The sequence below is a fragment of the Mesoplodon densirostris genome, chromosome 15, assembly GCF_025265405.1.
Source record: "Mesoplodon densirostris isolate mMesDen1 chromosome 15, mMesDen1 primary haplotype, whole genome shotgun sequence".
In the NCBI taxonomy this organism is placed as follows: Eukaryota; Metazoa; Chordata; class Mammalia; order Artiodactyla; family Ziphiidae; genus Mesoplodon; species Mesoplodon densirostris.
The window spans coordinates 16,104,179-16,125,852 of record NC_082675.1 but is presented as its reverse complement, the minus strand read 5'-3'; the positions used below and the strand labels follow the sequence as shown (position 1 = coordinate 16,125,852).

Sequence of the window (21,674 nt, the reverse complement as noted above, 5' to 3'; positions counted from 1 at the left end):
CACATGCCGCGGAGCGGCTGGGCCCGTGAGCCATGGCCGCTGGGCCTGCGCGTCCGGAGCCTGTGCTCCGCAACGGGAGAGGCCACAGCAGTGAGGCCCGCGTACCGCAAAAAAAAAAAAAAAACAGCACCTTGTAGCCAAAATGTCTATCAACAGGGAACTAGTTGAATAAATCACAGCACATCATACAATGGAATCACTACTGAAAAAGTACAAAGATGCTCTAGATAGATGTGCTAATAATGAATAGATCTCTAAGGCAGAATGTGTAGTACTACAAAAAAAAAGTCAAGGTGTAGAACAATATAGAATGGTATGTTCTCTTTCACATACAATGAAAAGTGTTTAAATCCTAACTGTACAGCCTAGTGACCATTTACTAATTAATACATCCGTGTTTATCACTTTGCAGATCAAATTATAGAACATTTCCAGGACTTGGAAATCTTTCTCAGATTTCCTTGCAGACCATACTGTCCAAATGGGAACCATTATTCTAACTTCTCTCACCTTAGATTAACTTTGCCTGATTTTGAACTTTATATCTTTGGAATCAGAGAATATAGTGCCTGTTTAAACTAAGCATTCTATCCTGTCATAAATAAATAATGCTTTGTGACCTGCTTCTCCTGCTTACCACTGTATCATGAATGTCTTAAATTTATAATCTGCAAAAAGATGATGACTTTAAATTGTTGCATTGTAAATAATATGTTCTCTGCTATATTTAACTATCCTTTTTTTTTTTTTAATTCATGAGGGAGGAGTTCAGAGAATCCATACAGGCAGCAAGTGGAGAAACTAGAACCCAGGCCTGCGTGTCAGGCACTCACTTTTCCACTGCAAAAAGCAAAGTGCTCATATATGGGCAGTCTTGCAGATGTCTCGCACAAGGGCATTATAATAGCAACAAGAATGACTAATAAGTATTAATGGCTCATGACAAGAGAACAAATGCCATTAGTTATCTTAATATATAAGGCATATTAGTAACGTGTGTACAGAATTATTCATGCAAATATGATTAGCCTGTGTCAGGAGCAGTTGCTGGGCGCAGACCTGGGCTCACAGCTCCGGTCTCTGCCCCTCCTTCCAGATGTGCGTGGGTTGGGACTTCCAGGGACGCGCCCCCATGGAGCTCTGAGGAGCCAATCGGAGCGTGGAAGGCGGGGCTCTGGGAGCGACAACGGTTCTATCCATTGGGCAGAGAGTCTGGGCCGCCCCTGGCCAATGGGCGCGCTCCTCCAAGACGGTCGGAAGTGGTGAGGCGGCTCCGGGGGCTGTTGTTCAGCGCGGGGGACGACTGAAGAGGCACTGTGTCTTGGCTGGCTGGTCGGTTCGGCGTCCTTCCTCTCGTCCCAGGTGAGAGAAGCGGTGGCCAGCGCATGGGGAGCCTCCTGCGGCCTCCAGTTCGGGAGGAGGCCGGCATCCCGAGGGCGGGGTGTGTGGGCGAGGGGCTTCTGGGCCCGGGGGTCGCGGGGGTTTCTCGTAAGGAGAAAGATGCCCGCGCCGCGGCGTCTCCTCTGGCCAGTGAGGGAGGCCGTACTTTCTTCTCTGGAAACCGTAGCCTCGACAGCCCCTGGCGGCACCGCCCCTTCCAGGCCTTGGCCGCGGGGGCTGGGAGGCGGCCGTCGTTCCGAGCGCCGCCGTGAGCACCGCGCCCCGGGCGGGGCTGGGCCCGAGCCCCGAACTGCCAGCCTCAGGGGTCGCGGATGGCCTCGTGTGGACTTTAGGCCGACGGGCCCGTGTTCGAGTCACCACTCGGAACAACTGGAAGTCTCCCTGGACTTACTCTTTCGCGGTCTCTGAAGTGGGGATGATGGCTTTCACCTCGTAGGGTTGTGGTCTGGATGAAAAGATTGTCCATGTAAAGCGTTTAGCAATCAGTGAACACACAGTAAATGGCAACTATTATTTGTGAAGCTGGTGCTCTCTCCACTCCCCATCTCGGACGCCCCCTGGGAGGGGGCAGTTGGAAACCGCCTCCTCCTGGGTGTGGACCCTGCGGTGGTGTCTCCACCCCCTTGGGCACAGGAAATCCCGGGGGTGCTGGCTGACCCCTAAGAGGGGCGCCTTCTAAGGTTTGAAGGAAATTTATTCTACCAAAGCGCTTCCATGCATTCGCTCATTTACTCCTCCCAGTGACTCTTTAAAATATTGTCAGTTGTCTGCGCGAGGAATCTGAGGCTCAGGGAGGTTAAATCACACATCTGCTGGGTGGCAGAACCAGAATTGGCCCTCAGTGGGGCCGACTCCGAGCCCTGCGCGTCACCCCAACTCCCTTGCTGCTAGAAAACCGGGCACTTCCCTCGTCTGAGGCTCTTACCTTGCCTTAGTGGGCTGGAATAATCTAAAGTAAATACAGGTATTAAAGTTGCAAGGGCTTTGCTTTCTGTATTGACATCTTGTTGAGAAAGAAGGAAAAATTTTCAGTGGTGAAACCTGGCAGACACGATCTCAACTAAATGATAAAAGTTAGCATCATCCGTAATAATAAGACTGTTAACATCATGTGCTTTCTGATAAAATGCACTGAGATGAGCACAACATCACTTCTATGGTATTTCTGTCCAAAATGTATTAATCATGAGAAAACATCAGATGAACCCAGACTGACGTATAATCTACAGAATAACTAGCCAGCTCATTTAATAAGGTTATGCAAGATGAAAGACTGAAGGAATTCCCTGGTGGTCCAGTGGTTAGGGCTCCATGCTTCCACTACAGGGGGCACAGGTTCGATCCCTAGTCAGGGAACTAAGATACTGCATGCCTCGAGACCAAAAAAAAAAAAGAAAGAAAGAAAGACTGAAGAAATCTCCCAGATCAAAGAATATTAAGGAGAAATAACAGCTAAATGCAATATGTGACTCTGGATTGCATCCTGAACTAGAGAAAGGGCATTAGGGGCATGATTTGTGAAATTAACTAATTGTAGGTTAGTTATTAGTATTGTATTAGTGTCAGTTTCCTGCACTTGGTCATTTTACTATGGTTATTTATGATGTACTCGGTGAGAGGTATGTGGGAAGTCTTTGTGCTGTTTTTGCAAGTCAAATTATCTTAAAATGAAAATTAAAAAATCAAAAGGTAAAACCCTAGTGTGTTGGGTATTAAATGAAATGCACTGGTTTTGGTGACATTTTCTGTGCACTGTTTTTTTTTGTTTGTTTGTTTTTGTGTTTTGCATGTCATTCTTAAAGCAGAAATGAAATTGAAAGATCATACTTCTTCCTTTGTTGTTTTCAGGAACAGCTAAAGATGGCTGAATTTCTGGATGGCCAGGACACTCAACTGTGTGACAACTGGTAAGGAATCTAAGAAATGTTCTTGGAATGAGGACAGTTCTTTAAAGAGTTGGTTTATTTATTGGCAGGTTAAAATTGGAACCATATAATATGTTGTGCAAATATGTGGGACTAAAGCTTTTTAAACAATTTTGGATAAAATTGCCTGTTCTAGAAATTCAACAACATGGTTGGTTTAGGTAGCATAGAGTAGTGACTAGACTGATGGGATGAAGCTGGGATTCAGTGCTCTGGTTCCTACCATGAATTAGTTAATGACTTGGCAAGTCACTTGACTGCTTTGAAACCTCACTTTTCTGACCTATAGGTAAGGGAATTCATTTTTTGTCTTCCTGGAAAAATATTGTACTTTTTAACTTTTTTTTGCTTTTTTAAAAAAAATTTTTATTTATTTGGCTACACTGGGTCTTAGTTGTGGCATGCAGGATCTTTAGTTGTGGCACGTGAGCTCTTAGTTCCAGCACGTGGGATCCAGTTCCCTGACCAGGGATCGAACTCGGGTCCCCCCACATTGGGAGCGCAGAGTCTTAGCCACTGGATCACCAGGAAAGTCCCTGCTTTTTAAAAGATGCTAAAAATATAATGAAATGTTCGGACTAGAGCAGTGTTTTTTAAAGTGTGTTGCGAGGATTTCCCTGAATGGCTACAGTGGCTGTCTTGAGGTTGATTGGGAGCAAGGTTTAGTGTGAACTTGGCTCTACATGTACAACCAGAGCAGCTCAACTGTTGTGGGTTTTTTTTGTTTTTTTTTTTTTTGGTGGTACGCGGGCCTCTCACTGTTGTGGCCTCTCCCGTTGCGGAGCACAGGCTCTGGACGCGCAGGCTCAGCGGCCATGGCTCACAGGCCCAGCCGCTCTGCGGCATGTGGGATCTTCCCAGACCGGGGCACGAACCTGTATTCCCTGCATCAGCAGGCAGACTCTCAACCACTACGCCACCAGGGAAGCCCTTTTTTTTTTTAATATATATATATATAAATTTATTTATTTATTCTTGGCTGCATTGGGTCTTCGTTGCTGCGCACTGGCTTTCTCTAGTTGTGGCGAGCAGGTACTACTCTTTGTTGCAGTGCGCCGGCTTCTCATTGCAGTGGCTTCTCTTGTTGCGGAGCATGGACTCTAGGTGCCGCAGGCTTCAGTAGTTGTGGCACATGGGCTTAGTAGTTGTGTCTCAGGCTCCAGAGCGCAGGCTCAGTAATTGTGGCACACAGACTTAGTTGCGCCACGACATGTGGGATCTTCCCGGACCAGGGTTCGAACCCGTGTCCCCTGCATTGGCGGGCAGATTCTTAACTGCGCCACCAGGGAAGCCCCAGCTCAACTGTTTTTATAAAGGATTTTGCTGAAGGAATGTTCCACTGCTTTAAAAAAAAAAAAAAAAAGAAAGTCTAGTCAAAGTCTTCCAGCAGTCTAATTTAATCATTATCATTTCATGATTTCAAAACTGTTAGTGGAAAGACTGAATGCAGACTTGAATGTCAAGCTTTCTTATTTTGTTGTTTTTAACCGACAAGAGTGACAAGAAAGAGCAACTCTTTCTTGCTGAAATGAAACTTAAGAGTTCAGCTAGTAATCAGCCGATTCCTGGCTGGGGTTTCTCAAGAACCTGGTATTTCAATGATATACAAGTTCCCTTACTGAAAGCAAAAGAAAAAAGCAAAGCAGAACTATCTGTGCTAGTTTAACTTACCAAACTGTGTTAGAAGGTGAGAGATGTATTTTTTTTGAAAGTCACTCACAGACCTCATTTTTTTTTTAATAAATTTATTTTTAAATTTTATTTATTTATTTATTTGGCTGCGTTGGTTCTTTGTTGCTGTGTGCAGGCTTTCTCTAGCTGCGGCGAGCAGGGGCTACTCTTTGTTGCAGTGCACTATCTTCTCATTGCAGTGGCTTCTCTTGTTGTGGAGCACGGGCTCTAGGCACACGGACTCAGTAGTTGTGGCACATGGGCTTAGTTGTTCCGCGGCATGTGGGATCTTCCTGGACTAGGGCTCGAACCCGTGTCCCCTGCATTGGCGGGCAGATTCTTAACCACTGCGCCACCAGGGAAGTCCAGAGATTTTTTTTTTTTTCTGTTTTGAATGGTTATTAATTATTGGTTCAATTTCATTAATAGATACAGGCCTATTCAGATTATCTATTTCTTTTTTTTTAATTAAAAGTCTATTTTAGGGGGCTTCCCTGGTGGCGCAGTGGTTGAGAGTCCGCCTGCCGATGCAGGGGATACGGGTTCGTGCCCCGGTCTGGGAAGATCCCACATGCCGCGGAGTGGCTGGGCCCGTGAGCCATGGCCGCTGGGCCTGTGCGTCTGGAGCCTGTGCTCCGCAATGGGGGAGGCCACAACAGTGAGAGGCCCGCGTACAGCAAAAAAAAAAAAAAAAGTCTATTTTATTTTTTACAATTTTTAAAGTTACTTTCCATTTACAGTTAATACAAAATATTGCCTGTATTCCCTGTGTTGTACAATACATCCTTGAGCCCATCTTACAATACTTTGTACCTCCTGCTCCCCGTCCCCTATATTGTTCCTCCCCACCCCCCACTCATAACCACTAGTTTCCTCAGTGTGTCTGTGGGTCTGCTGCTTTTTTGTTATATACACTAGTTGGTCATATTTTGTTAGATTCCACATATAAATGATATCATACATTTGCAACTATTTTCTCCCATTCAGTAGGTTGTCTTTTTTTAAAATCATTTCTTTATTTTTTTTCCCATGTTCATAGTTATCTGTTTTATACATGTTGGTGTATACATGTCAATCCCAATTCATCCTCCACCCCACCCCCACTTTGCCCTCTTGGTGTCCATGCATTTGTTCTCAGAGATGTTGATAAAGAAAATAGTTTGACCCAGATTGTTGAAAGGTTGAGCCAGATAAAAATTTTTCTTTTTTTACTGCCTTTTTCTTTCTGCTCAGCTTCTTGGCAGCATTAGGATATAATCAAAACAACTGCTGGTCACAATATTCTTTCCCTGCATGGAATTAAGATTTTATTTCTGTGAGGGTGTCTTGCCTTATAGGGTATTTTTTTCTACTGTGCTACTATCACTTTTGCCATTTTAAAACTATTGTAGCTCTGTTTAGGTTTTATGTGTACTGTTCCTGATGCAAAGTGTAATAATCAATGATACAAATATTCACAAGGAAACGTGATTTTATAAGAAAACAGACAAATTGGCTTTAACATCAGTTAAGATATTCTTATTTTATCGGTCCACTCCAATTTGAAGGAATCTCAAACCTAGGACAGTATATAAATAACTATGCTAAGGGAGTTTAAAAAAAAAGCGGGGTGGGGGGTGGGTAAGTTAATGGAAAGCTAATGAAAACAAGGTTATTAAAGCCAAAGCAATTTATTTAAAGAAAAAAAGCAGATTAACATGGAAAGCTGACTAAGCCAGCACAAACCTCCCGTCTGAGTAGCCCTGTTTAAATTCCAGGTTTTAAAATTTTGTCCCTAGAGCCATATTCCTGTTGTTCCTTAAGAAAAGTTAAGGTACTCATCAAAATATGAGCTGCGATTAAACCTGCTGGGCCAGTAAAAAGAATAGTTTGTTGTGATTGAAGATGTTTTTTGCATGTTATCTCTTTTCTTACTGTATTGTCCGATTGATGGGAGAGTTTGCATCTAGGGAACAGAAACTTCAGTGTTAGAAGGCTTTGACTTTTTATTTTTGCACGGCTCCATGTGTTTAGCATTTGGAAGGCTACCGGGGATTTTTCTGAAAACCTTGGCTTGCCTTTCATTCATTTCTATCTAAAATGAAATTTCATCTCTAACTTGGCTAGTCCTTTCTTGGGGCTTTTAGCAGTTTTATCTAGAATGGAATTGTGTTCTCATTTATCTCACTTAGAATGTCTTGATTTTATCTGTAGGTGGGTAGCAAGTATATTGGTATTTTGTCTGGTTAGTACATTTGGCGGAACTACCTTGGCAGTTAAATTTAAAAAGAAAGCAAAACCATCAGGCAACTGTTTCATGTAATTGTTGCAAATAGCTTTTATCTTTTTCTTTCGACGTTTCCCAAGAGGTGAAAATGTGTAATAGTAAATGCTCTGTGACCTTACCTAACAGCTGCTTTTGATTCTTGCTTCTTTATGTTATGGTCCTTAATACTTTTTAATTCTAAAATTTTAGTGGCATTATGTATGTAGAATGCTCTATGTGAAAATAGCCCTGTAAAATAAAAACTATAGACATTTATTTTCTTGACTTCAAAAGAAAATTATTGTCAAAATTATGAAAAAAGAATGTAGAATCTCAGCACTGTAAGCAGTAGTTACTGGCTTTAATTTTTTGTGGCATTTGTGCACATAGGATTTGCAATCAGGATACAGCTTTGCTTCTTGCACTTTGTTGGTGTACCATATTTAACTAGCTGTTCCCTTAGAGTTTAGATATTTTTAATGGTTTTCAGTTTTTTACCATTTTATGACACTAATGATAATCTTCATAATCCCAGGAGTGGAATTACTGGGTCTTTAACATGTAATTACAGGGTCTTTAAATACTCTTTAAGCATATAATTTTATGGTCCTAGAGTTGCATTTGTAGACAGTTTATTTAAAATTTTTTTTAATTATTATTATTTTTAAGTTAATTGATTAGTTTATTTATTTTCAGCTGTGTTGGGTCTTTGATGCTGCACACGGGCTTTCCCTAGTTGCCGGGAGTAGGGGCTACTCTTTGTTGCAGTGCGCGGGTGGCTTCAGTAGTTGTGGCTCACAGGCTTAGTTGCTCCATGGCATGTGGGATCTTCCCGAACCAGGGCTTGAACCCATGTCCCCTGCATTGGCAGGCAGATTCTTAACCACTGCGCCACCAGGGAAGTCCTGTAGACTGTTGAAAAGCAGTGGTTTTATACTACCACTAGCAATGTTTTAGAGTACTAGTTTCATAACATCTTTAATAGTGGGACTAATTTTAATATTTATTAGTTTAATAGAGTTAGATGATAACTGATTTATAGCTCCTTCCACTATATATTTTAATATTCCACAGTTTTGAAAAACTTAGGCTGGGTTAATTTAAAACCAGTGGTTTCCTTAGAAAGCTGGGAATTTTGGAGAAATAGGAGAAGTTAAATGTATTGAAACATTGGTCATTTCCCTCTATCCATTTGAGTTTTCTTCCCGTCTCTCACACTTGATTGTTATTCTGTATCACCTTCCAGTTTTGGTATGAGAGATGCCTTGATAGTTCTACCTTTGGATAAAAATGAATTTGCATTTTTTGGTGTCTTGGTCTTTGAGATTGGGAGTATGACTATCGCTGGAGGCACATCATTCATCCTACTTTGAAATGTTTCTTAGACTATGAAGATAAAAACTATAAAAGAAATAATCTATCTACAACTTAACATGGGAGAAGGTTTCTGTAGTATTCAGCTTCAGAGGCAAAATGGGTTATTAAAGATTTGTTGTGTAACTATCTGTATTTATCCTGTTCAGTATTTTATTTTCTGAAAATTTATTTTAGGTGACATACTTACAGGCACATTCTTTTAATGCATCCTTTAGTTAGACTGTGAAATTGGAGCTTTCTAATGGTCATAACCAAATGAGTGAAAGGAAGGCCTTTGAATATTATGTGCCTCTACTTTGAGTGTATATGTACTCTGGGAGAGGGGTTCAGGATTTCACTTTTGTACATTTCTGCAGTGAAGTTTATACCAACCCAGCCACAGAGCTTGGTCCCAATTAGCGTCCAGCCTGCTTTGAAAGGCACGTTGGACATAAAGGAGGCAAGTTCCCCTTCCCCCACTGACGATCCCAAAGCTGGCATCTGCTCCTTTTGGTCTGATTTTTAGTGGAATAAAATCTACTGAGATTAAAGCTACCTGAGACTGAGAGTGAAAATAAATGGTAGGCTGTTTTTTAAATAATCCTGGAGTGGATCATTGTGCTTTGGGGCATGGATGGTTTTGGAAAAGCCTAGCTCAGCTAGCTCTTCCTGGCATCTGACTTCATGCTGTTAGTTGTGATAAGCTCTGACATCTAGAAAGTGAGGCTGAGCTTTTAGAGATAGTGCATAGCACTGATAACTCAGAGTGTTGCACAGAAGACTCAAAACCTTCAGGAGTTAATTCTTGAAAAGCAGGGGTAGTAACAGTCGTAAGAGCTTATACACTAGATACTCACTAAAGAGAAATAATGGAGACTAAAGATTGGACAGGACAGATTTCCGTGTGATACCTCTAGGCGTAGATGTCAGTAATTCTTGCCTTTTTCTTTGATCTATTTCTATAGCAAAAAAGAAATTCCTGTGTTTAACTTTACCATCCATGAGATCCACTGTCAAAGGAACATTGGTATGTGTCCTATCTGCAAGGAACCATTTCCCAAATCTGACATGGAGACTCACATGGCTACAGAACACTGTCAGGTGAACCACCAAGTACTTAGATGTTAATAAATGGATTATACTTGCTATTGTGTAATAGCAAGTGAGCATGTTGTCACAAATAACTTACTGATTCTTGCTTCTTATCCTAGGTGACCTGCAAATGTAACAAGAAGTTGGAGAAGAGGCAGTTAAAGAAGCATGAGGTTAGTTGCCCTGCACTATGAAGGCAGTGAATTACCATGGGGCCAATTCTATTGAGATTACAGAGCCACATGCAGAGCAGAAAGCCAGTGTTGTTGAGTCTTTGTTCTCCACCAGCTCCATGCACACTGCCTCTCAAAGCCTATTTGAGACTTTGTTTGCTGCCAGATTTGACTGCATGGCTGCTGTGCTTTATGCTCAAGCCTCAGAGCCTTTTTCCCTTTGGAACCGAGTCATTTCTCCTGGGGTTTGTTTATTGGCAGGCTCACTTGAGTGCTAAACCAAGCCTGGGATTGCCGGTGTGGTACGACCTCTAGCACACAGCCTGCCTTACATCTTGTAATTTCATTTTGACTTCTTGATCACTTGGATGACATGCTGTTTATACCCCAATAAATTCTCAGAGAGCATTTGATGAGAGAATAATATCATTTGGTCCCTAGTTGAGATAAAATTGGCTGTAGTTGAATGAGTATGTTTGTGTGTGTATATATATACATGTATATACATATATTTATTTATTTATTTATTATTATTTTTTTGAATGAGCGTATTCACCAGTTAAAAATCCCAACAACTATCTAGTTGGTGGTCATGCAAGAGTGTGTGTATGTATGTAAAAATTCACCAAGGTATGCACTTATGATTTGTGCATTTCATTCTATGTATCTAAAAAAACTTAATTTATTAATTTATAATTTTAAAAGGTGATTCATATTCAATGTAGAAAACTTGGAAAATATAAAAAGAAAGAAAGAACTACTCATGACCCCACAGCTCAGAGATAAACATCTCATAAATAATTTAGCACTCTTACCGTCATTATTTTTTCTAAGCATTTGACTTACGTTTTACTAGGCCTCACCAGCAAAAGGGGGGTTATGATTGAGGTCATATTAAAAATAATAAGTATTTCTTTGGCTCTTAACATCTACTTGCTGCATAAAACAACTCCAATCAATTGTCCCCCTCTTCTCCTTTTTCTCCCAGCTATTTCTGGGAGTCATATGGTGATAACACCAATCATTATAAAGGTACAAGTACAAAGTATTTCCTAACATTCCTGCAAGTCAGGCTGTGACAATTGTAGACCACAGATTAAAGACTTAAAAATAAATTCTCCTTAAAAAAAAAAAGTTGGGGCTCCCCTGGTGGTGCAGTGGTTGAGAGTCCGCCTGCCAATGCAGGGGACACGGGTTCGTGCCCCGGTCCGGGAAGATCCCACATGCCGCGGAGCGGCTGGGCCCGTGAGCCATGGCTGCTGAGCCTGAGCGTCCGGAGCCTGTGCTCCACAGCGGGAGAGGCCACAACAGTGAGAGGCCCGCGCACCGCAAAAAAAAAAAAAAAAAAAAAAAAAAAAAAAAAAAGTTGACACTTTATTTGCTGTTCTTGTGAGTTACTAGCAATTTTTAGGGTTGTTAACAAAGTACTTTATATTATGTGGTGTGTGCCAGCAATTATTTGCTCTTTTGCTTTTGAGTAACTTAAATCAGTGGCATTTATCTGATAAAACTTTTCTTTAAAAAAACATCTTTCTGGGCTTCCCTGGTGATGCAGTGGTTGAGAGTCCGCCTGCCGATGCAGGGGACACGGGTTCGTGCCCCGGTCCGGGAAGATCCCACATGCCACGGAGCGGCTGGGCCCGTGAGCCATGGCTGCTGAGCTTGCGCGTCCAGAGGCTGTGCTCCGCAACGGGAGAGGCCAACAGTGAGAGGCCCGCGTACCGCAAAACAAACAAACAAACAAACAGAAAAAATCTTTCTGAATTGATACTATAGCTACATGGTATATAATTTTAAAGCCACAAAAGCTTATATATAAAAATTATCTCTCTTCCACCCCTATTCCTAAGCACTCTTTGTCAGTTTCTTATGTTTTCTGTAAGAGATATTCCATGCATATACAAACAATATGAAAAATGTTTGAAGTATCATTTAGAATAAAACTTGGGTTTAATTTGTATGAAAAGAAATTTTGCTCTTTGACACAGTGGTTGTAAAGTGTCTAAACTTTAGAAGTGATGTTGTATGAAAGTTCTGAGTTTAAGTTCCCAAGTTTTGGAACGTCCATATCATAGTAACATATTCTTTCATATCTTTTTAAAGAAATATTAATTATTTAGTGCTAGAGTGACAATTTCAAATTAAGTATAAAAGTTTTGTCCTTCATCTGCTGAATACATTCACATTCTTGGGGTCATCTTCATTGGTGATTCTTGACTTATTTGGTCAATTTAAAGCCAGTGCTGGGCTCCCCTGGTGGCGCAGTGGTTAAGAATTAGCCTGTCAATGCAGGAGACACGGGTTTGGGCCCTGTTCCGGGAAGATCCCACATGTCGTGGAGCAACTAAGCCTGTGCGCCACAGCTACTGAGCCTGCGCTCTAGAGCCTGTGAGCCACAACTACTGAGCCCACGTGCTGTAACTACTGAAGCCTGAGTGCCTAGAGCCCATGCTCCGCAACAAGGGAAGCCACCACAATGAGAGGCCTGCGCACTGCAACAGGGAGTGGCCCCTGGTCGTTGCAGCTAGAGAAAGCCCACGCACAGCAACAAAAACCCAACGCAGCCAAAAATTAAAAAATAAAAAGCCAGTGCTATATACAAATGTGCAGATTTGAAAAATCAATGTCTTTCTAAAGGACAATCCCTTTTCCTCATTGCCAGGTACTTAAGTCAGAGTAGTAAGGGGAAATTGGTCTGGGGGAGCTTTGACAAGCATATATGAATTGCTGTGCTTTTGCTGTTTGCTCCTGGGCTTCACTGGCTGATTTTGGGTTACTTTGTAATGTGTGCACAAAATGATGGTAGGGTGGCTGAGTGAGTAGATTCCTTATAAGACTTTCTTTTCCTTTGTAGAACTTGGTGACAGGACAAAGAGGGAAGTGGTGACTTATAAATACATAGAAAAACCATAGCAGGCAAAGCTAGGGTTGGAAGAGAATATTTTTGTAAATACTTTTTTACTTTCCTTGCCCTATACTTTATAAAACATGGCCTGGGGCTTTCCTGGTGGCTCAGTGGTTGAGAGTCCGCCTGCCGATGCAGGGGACACGGGTTCGTGCCCCGGTCCAGGAAGATCCCACATGCCGCGGAGCGGCTAGGCCTGTGAGCCATGGCCGCTGGGCCTGCGTGTCCGGAGCCTGTGCTCCACAACGGGAGAGGCCACAACAGTGAGAGGCCCGCATACCGCAAAAACAAAACAAAACAAAACAAGAAAACATGGCCTGTCTTAGATTCACATATTAACTGCCTCATTATTCTGTTTTGCAGGAGACTGAGTGTCCTCTACGACTTGCCCTTTGCCAGCACTGTGATTTGGAACTTTCTGTTCTCAAACTGAAAGACCATGAAGATTACTGTGGTGCCCGGACAGAGTTATGTGGCGACTGTGGGCGCAATGTCCTGGTGAAAGATCTGAAGACTCACCCTGAAGTTTGTGGGAGAGATGTGGAGGAAAAGAGAGATGAGGTTGCCATGCCGCCTAATGCATATGTTGATTCTTGGGGTCAAGATGGTATCTGGATTGCATCCCAACTCAGACAAATTGGGGCTCTGGACCCACCCATGAGGCTCCCTCGAAGGCCCCTGAGAGCCTTTGAATCAGAACTTTTCCAAAGCAGAACCACCAACCAAAGGAGCATGACAGCCCAGTTTCCAATTCAGAATAATCTATGTGAGTTGTGTTTGGGATTAGAAAACTGGAATGGTATCAGATCTTAGGGCAAGTGGGAACAGGGCTTTGGAGCCAAATAGATCTTAATTATAGAAACCTGATTGTAGCTGGGTAACATAAGGAAGAATACTTAACTTTCCTATAGATTGGAATAACAGAACCTCTTTGCTATTGGATTTTTGTTGGATGACAGTTAGGGTTGATGGATGACAATGCTGTTAATAGCTGACATTTACTGAGTATACCCTATGTGCTTAAAGGCATTTACAAAGTGCTTTAGATGTATTAACTCATTTAGTTCTCACAACAGTTTTATGAGGATGGGTGAGTGGTAGAGCTGGGATTTGAATTCAGGCAATCTGACCCCATGCTTTAAGCCATCCTGCTATAATGCAGAAAATACATATAAAATGCCTAGCACAGTGCCTATCTCATAGTTATAGCTCATTAATATTGTTTATTAATAAAAGTTAGAATAATAATGGAGGCTTTTATCATGGCAGACTTAACATTCGGAGTCCCATGAGCACTGAAGGGCTGGGCCTCTTTTGTTCCTGCACAGATTCCTGTATACCTTGAATATTTGCTAGGCATGGACTTGAACTAAGGGATGGCACCATCTTTAACGTCTCTTGAATACTGGCTTTTTTTTTTTCTTCCCCAGTGGAAGAACAAGAAAGGCAGGAAAGGAATAGAAGCCGACAGACCCTCAAAGAGGGTGGTGAAGACAGTGCAAACTTGGATTTCATGTTGGCCCTAAGTCTGCAAAATGAAGGCCAGGCCCCCAGCTTGGCAGAGCAGGACTTCTGGAGGGTCATATGTGAGGCAGACCAGTCCTATGAAGGTCCCGGTGCTCTGAATGACATAAGGGGTATGTTTGTTTACTCTACACTAGCCTCTGTCTCTGCAGTTTTTTAAAGTCTTACACTAAACAAGTTATATAAAATTGAAAGTTTTTCATGACATATAATTTTTTTTAATTTTGTTCATTTGCTTTTCCCAACTCTTTTTTATTTATTTATTCATTCATTCATTTACTTATTTATTTATTTATTCATTCATTCTTGCATGCATGCATGCATGCTGCACCAGGTTGTAGTTGTGGCACATGGGATCTTTAGTTGTGGCACGTGGGATCTAGTTCCTTGACCAGGGATCGAACCCAGGCCCCTGCGTTGGGAGCACAGAGTCTTAACCACTGGACCACCAGGGAAGTCCCTTTCATATCTTTAAACATGTTAAAAATACTTGTTTTTCTTTTGTGTCTGAAAATATACCTAAAGTCTATTTTTTGCTATTTGCTGTTTCTACTGACTCTCAACGGTGGCCTGCTGCTTCCCTCTGTGTGCGTGCATGCGTGCGTGCGTGTGTGTTTTTTTTTTTTTTTTTTTTTTTCTTTTTGCGGTATGCGGGCCTCTCACTGTTGTGGCCTCTCCCGTTGCGGAGCACAGGCTCCGGATGCGCAGGCCCAGCGGCCATGGCTCACGGGCCCAGCCGCTCCGCAGCATATGGGATCCTCCCAGACCGGGGCACGAACCCGTATCCCCTGCATCGGCAGGCGGACTCTTAACCACTGCGCCACCAGGGAGGCCCGCGTGTGTGTTTTAACATTAAGTTTTCTGGTTTGTTCCTCTGAGGGTATTTATATATGCTTCTAGCAGGCTCCTGGGGATACTACTGACTGGAATAATTTTAAATTGAAGTTTTGGCCTGGGCTTCTTAAAACCATAAATGTGAGTTTATGTAAAAACATAAATGTAGATTCTCTACTCAAACCCACGTAAAGGCCAAACTCTGGTTACTGTTCCTTAGTAGAGATTTTTCTCTCTTCTATGTAGAGCCAAAACCTAGTTAGGCAAGCTTCCTTACCTCCTCGCATCGTTCACCGTCCCTTGTTCAACAGTCTGACTGAGGCTGTTGTGTTTTGGGATGCCTGGGGTTAAAATTACTCTTATTTATTGGGGTTGGCCAAAAAGTTCTTTTGGGTTTTTGTAACATCTTACGGAAAAACCTGAACGACCTTTTTGGCCAACCCAATATTTTCTCATTTAAGTTATTTTTATTCAGCATCTTTTGTTTATATTTTGTACTGGGAGGGTTTTTCTTCTCAGGATATTTGTCTTCCAGTAATATCCAAGCCTCAGTTTCTTCATCGGTAAAATGAGGGTCATGTGGATCTACTTCATAACATTTCCCCTGAGGATTGAAATAATGCACAGAAGGTTTTTAGATTAGTGACTAGGGTTATGACACATTTAAATTTCTTCCTTAATTGGAGTAGTGGGTAAACTACTTTACTGCTTCTCAGGAAATGGTGACAAGTAAATCTCTTTCTGTAGTGCAGGTTTTTTGCTTAGGGTTTGTCTCTTAAATAGTTTCCCTTCAAGGATTTTCAGCCCCACAAATTGCTATGTCTAAGAAATTGCAAAGGAAATCAGACTTTCCTATCAAACCCCCCAGGGGGGATAAAAGGTAGAATCAAGTTTGTTTTTGTTCAAGTCTGACTGTGTGGCCTGATACCTAGGTGCAGCTGATGAGACCATGTTGCCTTGTGAATTTTGTGAGGAGCTCTACCCAGAGGAACTGCTGATTGACCATCAGGTGTGTTGTGAATTACCTGAGGGCTTTAAGCTTTAGGGAGGAATGTGTGCAGGCCCTATTGGTGTTGCAGGCCACACGAGATCTTGAGCAAACTATTTTAATACAACTCCTGTGATAGGAGTAGCAACTGTGTTTTTAACCCTGGGGTGACTGACATGTGGGCATGAGAACTCAGCCTCATTCCCTCTTGGGCAAAGTAACATTTATACCAGCAGACCCAGTTGCTGACTGCATTCTGTGGTGTTAGTGTACATCTCTACTGACCATCTTGTAATCTGGTCTCATCTCATGGTACATTTGATTTATTGGAGCCATACTGAAGTCCTTGCAGTTCCCAGGAGGGTCAGGGATCTGTTTTCACTTTACTTTTCTGCCAGCTACCCCGCTTCCTTAACACACCCCTCACTCATAGACTCAGTTCAGACATGACTTTCAGGAAACCATCCTGTGGAACGCTCCGAAGCCTAGGCCAGAGGTCCCACCTGCATGCTCCCCACAAGTCCTGTGCCCACAGCTCTCTTAGCCTGTTACCCTCACCCTGTGGTGTCGTCTTGCTGATCCCCTGTTGGTCTGCACCACTCGGCCGAGTTCCTTGAGAACAGGTTCTGGGTTTCCTTAGTTTCTGGAATCTCTTAACGCCTGGTATATGAAAGGTGTCAGGTATTTTGAATGATTGAAGGTTCTTGCGCTATTTAGGAATGATTAGAGAGTAGCCTTTGTGTTTGACGAGTGGCTCCACTGATGCAGGGAGCCACTTTTCCCCTCAACACTTACTCTCTGATTTGGTTTGGCCTAGTCTCGCACTTCCATAGCTGTTAAGTAGTCCCTGTGCTCTGGGTGGAACATGCATTCCCCCTGGAAGTGGAACAATACAGCATCTGAATACATCTAGTATTTGGTTTGGGAGTAGCATGAGAAAATTAATAGGGATAACAAAGAATATTAGGGCCTCTCTTACTGTATGACTGTGGGAAGAATCTTGAGTCTTTTCAAATTAATTTAAAAAGAATAATCACATAAACACAGTAAAAAAAAATTAAAACAGTACAGAAATGTTTAAAATAAAAGCAAAGTGAGTGTTCCATCTGTGTTCCTCTGACCCTTTTTAGTCCCTCTCCCCAATATTAAGCATTATTAAAATTTTGTGATCTCTGGAAAATATTTTCAGAATTTAATTTGTTCCTTAACCTCTGCTTTTTTTTTTTTTTTTTTAACCTATGTTTTTTGAGACAGACAAGTTGTAACCCTTCATGTGCCTTACCTCCGATCAGTGTGGGCAATGCTTCTCCCAAAGGGGTGGAGGACCCTGATGTCATCTTCCAGAAGTTGATGCAGCAGGCTGCAAGTAACCAGTTAGACTCTTTGATGGGCCTGAGCAGTTCACCTGTGGAGGACAGCATCATCATCCCATGTGAATTCTGTGGGGTCCAGCTGGAAGAGGAGGTGCTGTTCCATCACCAGGTAAGAACACTTGGAGGACCTGTCCACTTCTTCCATCCTGTTGATCCTCTGAGTGAACCTGAGGCTTTTAGAGCCAAGAATGCCTCTTTGGCCTTTAAGTTGTGTGCATACCTGATCTGGCTACTGGCCATGTCCTGTTTTGTGAGCTGTCTGAGGTATAAAGTACCTCAGGCCTTTGGACTTTCTCTGCCTTCTGGCAGTGGAAACCATCCCATCACTAGCTGTGGCCCAAGGAGCCAGGACTCTATTTAAGCAGGCATGGAGGACTTGGCAGAGGGTTTAGAAGAGCATTTCCCTGAGGTCATCGCCAGTTTCTACTTTTGACCCTGTGGGCTCTTCCTGGCGGGGTGGCACTTGCGTCTTGCACTCCAGGAGACTGGGATCTAATTCTAGCTTTGCCATATGGTTGGCCTAAGATAGGTCCCATTCCCTTGGGGACATCTGTAAATGAAGGAGTTAAACTAGATAATATGAAGTCCTTTTTCAGCTTTTGCAGCCTAGGATGCCAGCATCTTAGTGGAAGGTATGTTTTCTGCCCCACCTTGTTTGTTATGGGAGCTAACACTGAAGGTATTTCGGGGGCGTTTCTGTACTCAATGCCATGTAGCCGTTGCGAGAACACCACACACTGCATGTCTGTAATAAAGACTTTTGCCTTTGGATCAAGGAGTAGATAAGTCACTGCTTGTTGTCTCCTTGGGAGCCTACAGAATAAGCAGTGGTGCAAATTCTCTGTGGTCAGAATGTAGACATGCTTTTCTGGGCTCCTAAGACCAGCCCTTCTTTCATCCCTGCACAAATCAGAGAGTGCTTCTGTCAGTGCTAGTTGGAATGATTGCTCTGTTCCAGGTGTGCTTCCTCTTAGTCCCAGGCCCTTCCTCTCAGTGGTTGTCAAAGTCATCCTGTCCCATTGATACCCGCCCCCTCTGCTAGCCTCCCCATAAGGTGTGTTCACCCAACCTGCTGTTCCTTCCTCTCCTCCCACTGCTCCCTCTCCGAGGAATGACTCAGTCCAGAGGTACTAATTATGGTTTTTCTTGTTAGGACCAGTGTGACCAACGCCCAGCTACAGCAAACAACCACATGTCGGAGGGGATTCCTAGTCAGGATCTCCAGCCTCAACAGACCTCACCAGAGCTGCCCAAGAGGCGTGTCAGACACCAGGGTATTAGCCAGGGCTGAGCCAAGGCTGCAGGTCTGCTGCCTTGGGCCTGCTTCCCACTTCTCATCTGCTACTCTAAAATGGGTTTTACCTTCATCCCAAATTAGCAAGCACAGTACGAGCTCACTGGGGACTCCCTTGGGGCTAGCTGTGGTCCTGTGTTAGACTCAGGTGTCTCGGGTATGTAGCTTTATAGGGTAATGGCTTTGGGGACAGCCATGAGGTATGCATATCAGTTAGTGCTTATTCAGCCGCTGGTCCCTGTCGGTACACTTAGTGGATGATTGGAAGATAATTTTCAGCCTTACTGTGGCTGCCGTGGGCCCCTGCTTCTAGTTGAAATATGCTCAACTAGAGTAGGGTAATCAAACTTATTATCAGTATTCTTATTATGTAATAGTCTCACAACTAGGCAAGTAAAACTGCTTTTGAAACCCAGTTGCCATTAGAAGCCTAAAGCCAATTAGAAATGATTCTTCAGAGTTTGCTTGTGCACCATTGTTGACTACTTAGTGAGGACTTAGGCAGTAAGTGTACAGTGTGGATTAATGTTCCCAACCCTGTCCTGGAGACATGGGTTTCAGCATCCTTTAGGGGCGAGGCAGTCATCTTTTACCCAGCATCTTTTGTTCCTGCCCCGAATCCAGCACTAATAGCAAGAGCAGCCTTTTCCCTAAAGCTGGTGCTCTTTTCTCTTCTCAGGAGACCTGTCTTCTGGTTACATGGATGATATCAAGCAGGAAATGGCCAAAGGGCCCACCTATCCTCTCCCTGCCAGCAGACCCACTAACAATATGACGGCTACTTCTAACCGCCTGTCAACATCCACATCAGGCCCCAGACCTGGGTGCCAGCCCAGCCCTCCTCGCGCCCTGAAGCTCAACAACTTAGACAGCCAGGGCATCCAGGGGCACAATCGAAATAGCCATAATGGGGCCCTGGCTCCTGGGCACGTTCCAGTGGTTCACTCCGCTCGAAGTCTCTACCCAGAAAACCTTGTGCCCTCTTTCCCCCGTGGGCCTTCAGGGAGATATGGAGCAAGGTGAGAATCAGTAGCCTGGGAGTGGAGCTTGTGGGTGGCTCAGGAGAACGTGGAAGTGTGGACTTCGCTTGTATCGTGGCCTGATTCAAAATGTTCTTTTGCTCTGTGTGGTTTTTTATTCATTAGTTTTATCGGCTACTGGAGAGCTGCTTTTGTCTGGTTCCAGCGGTTCTGTTCTGAGTTTTCTTAGTTTTGCTCGGGGCATCTCGGGAACTGGTTTCCAATCCTTCTCTTTCAGTGGCAGGAGTGACGGTGGCAGGAACCCCCGGGTCACCCCCACGACCGTCAGCTACCGCAGCAGAACTGCAAAGGTGAGCGGGATCCAGCCCAGAATGCTCACTGAGGACTCAGAAGTGGGTGGGCTGGTATGGTTCTTGAAGTCAGAAGCAGCTGGGCATCAGGCCGGTTGTGGCTGAGGACGGTTCTTTTGCTTTTGATGAGGAGGTTTCCATAGAAGCCTGACATTTCTGGCGCTCTTCAGGAGGAGTGCTGCTTTCTTACTTTCTACGTAAATTTCGTTTGTGTTCTATTGTTCAACAGGCAAAACCCCCCAAGCAGCAGGGAGCTGGGGATGCAGAGGAGGAAGAGGAGGAGGAGTAACAGTGTCTGCAGGGAACTTGCGCATCGGTTCCATCTTTCCTGCACAACTTGCCGTGGTGCAGCCCCGCCCCTTGGGCTCTGTGGGTAGGGGCCATCTGACAGATTTAACTTTTTCTTGGCTATGGCCATTTTGTGTCTTTTGAGATTGTGCTGTGGGAGTTTGGGGGTTTGAGGGAGGGTTAGCAGGGAGGCTGTTGAGAATGTTTCAGCTTAGCTGCTGCCTTTTGGCAGCATAAGTTATGGCCTCTCGGCCCACCAGGGCTTCATCTTTTGACATACTGTCACCACTGCTTCATGGTGCTGTGTGGTCTTGGTGGAAAGAGGGAGGGTTCTGGAAACCTGGTCCCCACCAGTGAGGTGATGCTCTTCCTGTGGTGGCCTAAATTGGGGAACTTTTGGATATCCTCTCCTGTGTACTGCCCATCCTCACTCTAGAATTTGGGCCTCTGGTGTGCGTGGAGGAGCTTTGGTAAAGTGTTCAGGCCAGTTGCAATATGTGTTAGGAACGAGGTTTGGAGCTGAGTTGAGCCACAGGTGAGCGGACTATGTACAGGCTTTGTTTTAATCTGCTTCTTTGGCATTTGGCATCACTGCCTTCTGTTTCTGATGGGGAGCATGGCTCCTTTGCCTTCACTGCCTTCTGATGGGAAAGGCCGGGGGTTCCCTGTCCCCTCCAGGGCCATGCTGGGCTCTGTGCTAATCAGGAGTGAGGCCTAAGCTCATGGCTTGCTCTGAAAACCAAGTATCAGAGCCACCTCCCCCTCTTTTTATTTTACTGTTATTATTATTATTATAATTATTAACATCCTTGTGATAGAAATAAAGTTTGTACTTGGAGTTCAGCTGAGTCTTGTGGTTCCTTCTCCTGCGTGGTCTTTGGAGACCTTAGGGAGACCAGAGTGGACTGGAATCAGCTCTGAAGAATGGGGGAAGGTGAGCAGGGCTAGGTTTTCTCTGTGCTTCTTGGAACCCCAGCAGATTCAGCATCATCCTTCTCAGAGTGCCAGACATTCAAGGTATAGTTTTCTCTTTTACTGGAGTTGGAGGAAACTGACAGGTGGCTGCAGCTCTGGGGATGATTTGGGGTGGGCTGGGGGCCGCCTCCAACTGAAGAGAGGAAGGCAGATTCCTCAGAAGCCTCAGTCCTGAGAGTTGTTGAACCTTAGCAGCATTATTCATTACCCCTCAGCACCTCATACTTTGCCCTGGACCATCTAGTACCTTAGGTCATTTTGAGCTCATTTGTATTTCTCTCAACAACCTAGTGGGGGTGG

General features: G+C 43.8%; 1 protein-coding gene across 1 annotated transcript; it reads left to right on the top strand.

The window, feature by feature from the left end:
• Positions 1 to 1,271: 1,271 nt before the first annotated feature.
• TRAFD1 (TRAF-type zinc finger domain containing 1) lies at positions 1,272 to 21,242 on the top strand. The gene is made up of 12 exons (XM_060119308.1): positions 1,272 to 1,362; positions 3,250 to 3,308; positions 9,564 to 9,699; positions 9,810 to 9,863; positions 13,132 to 13,534; positions 14,199 to 14,405; positions 16,059 to 16,135; positions 17,369 to 17,596; positions 18,641 to 18,761; positions 19,461 to 19,800; positions 20,039 to 20,111; positions 20,341 to 21,242. The coding sequence occupies exons 2-12, from the start codon at positions 3,262 to 3,264 to the stop codon at positions 20,398 to 20,400; spliced, it is 1,746 nt and encodes a 581-aa protein (XP_059975291.1). The 5' UTR covers positions 1,272 to 1,362; positions 3,250 to 3,261; the 3' UTR covers positions 20,401 to 21,242.
• The last annotated feature ends 432 nt before the right edge of the window (positions 21,243 to 21,674 follow it).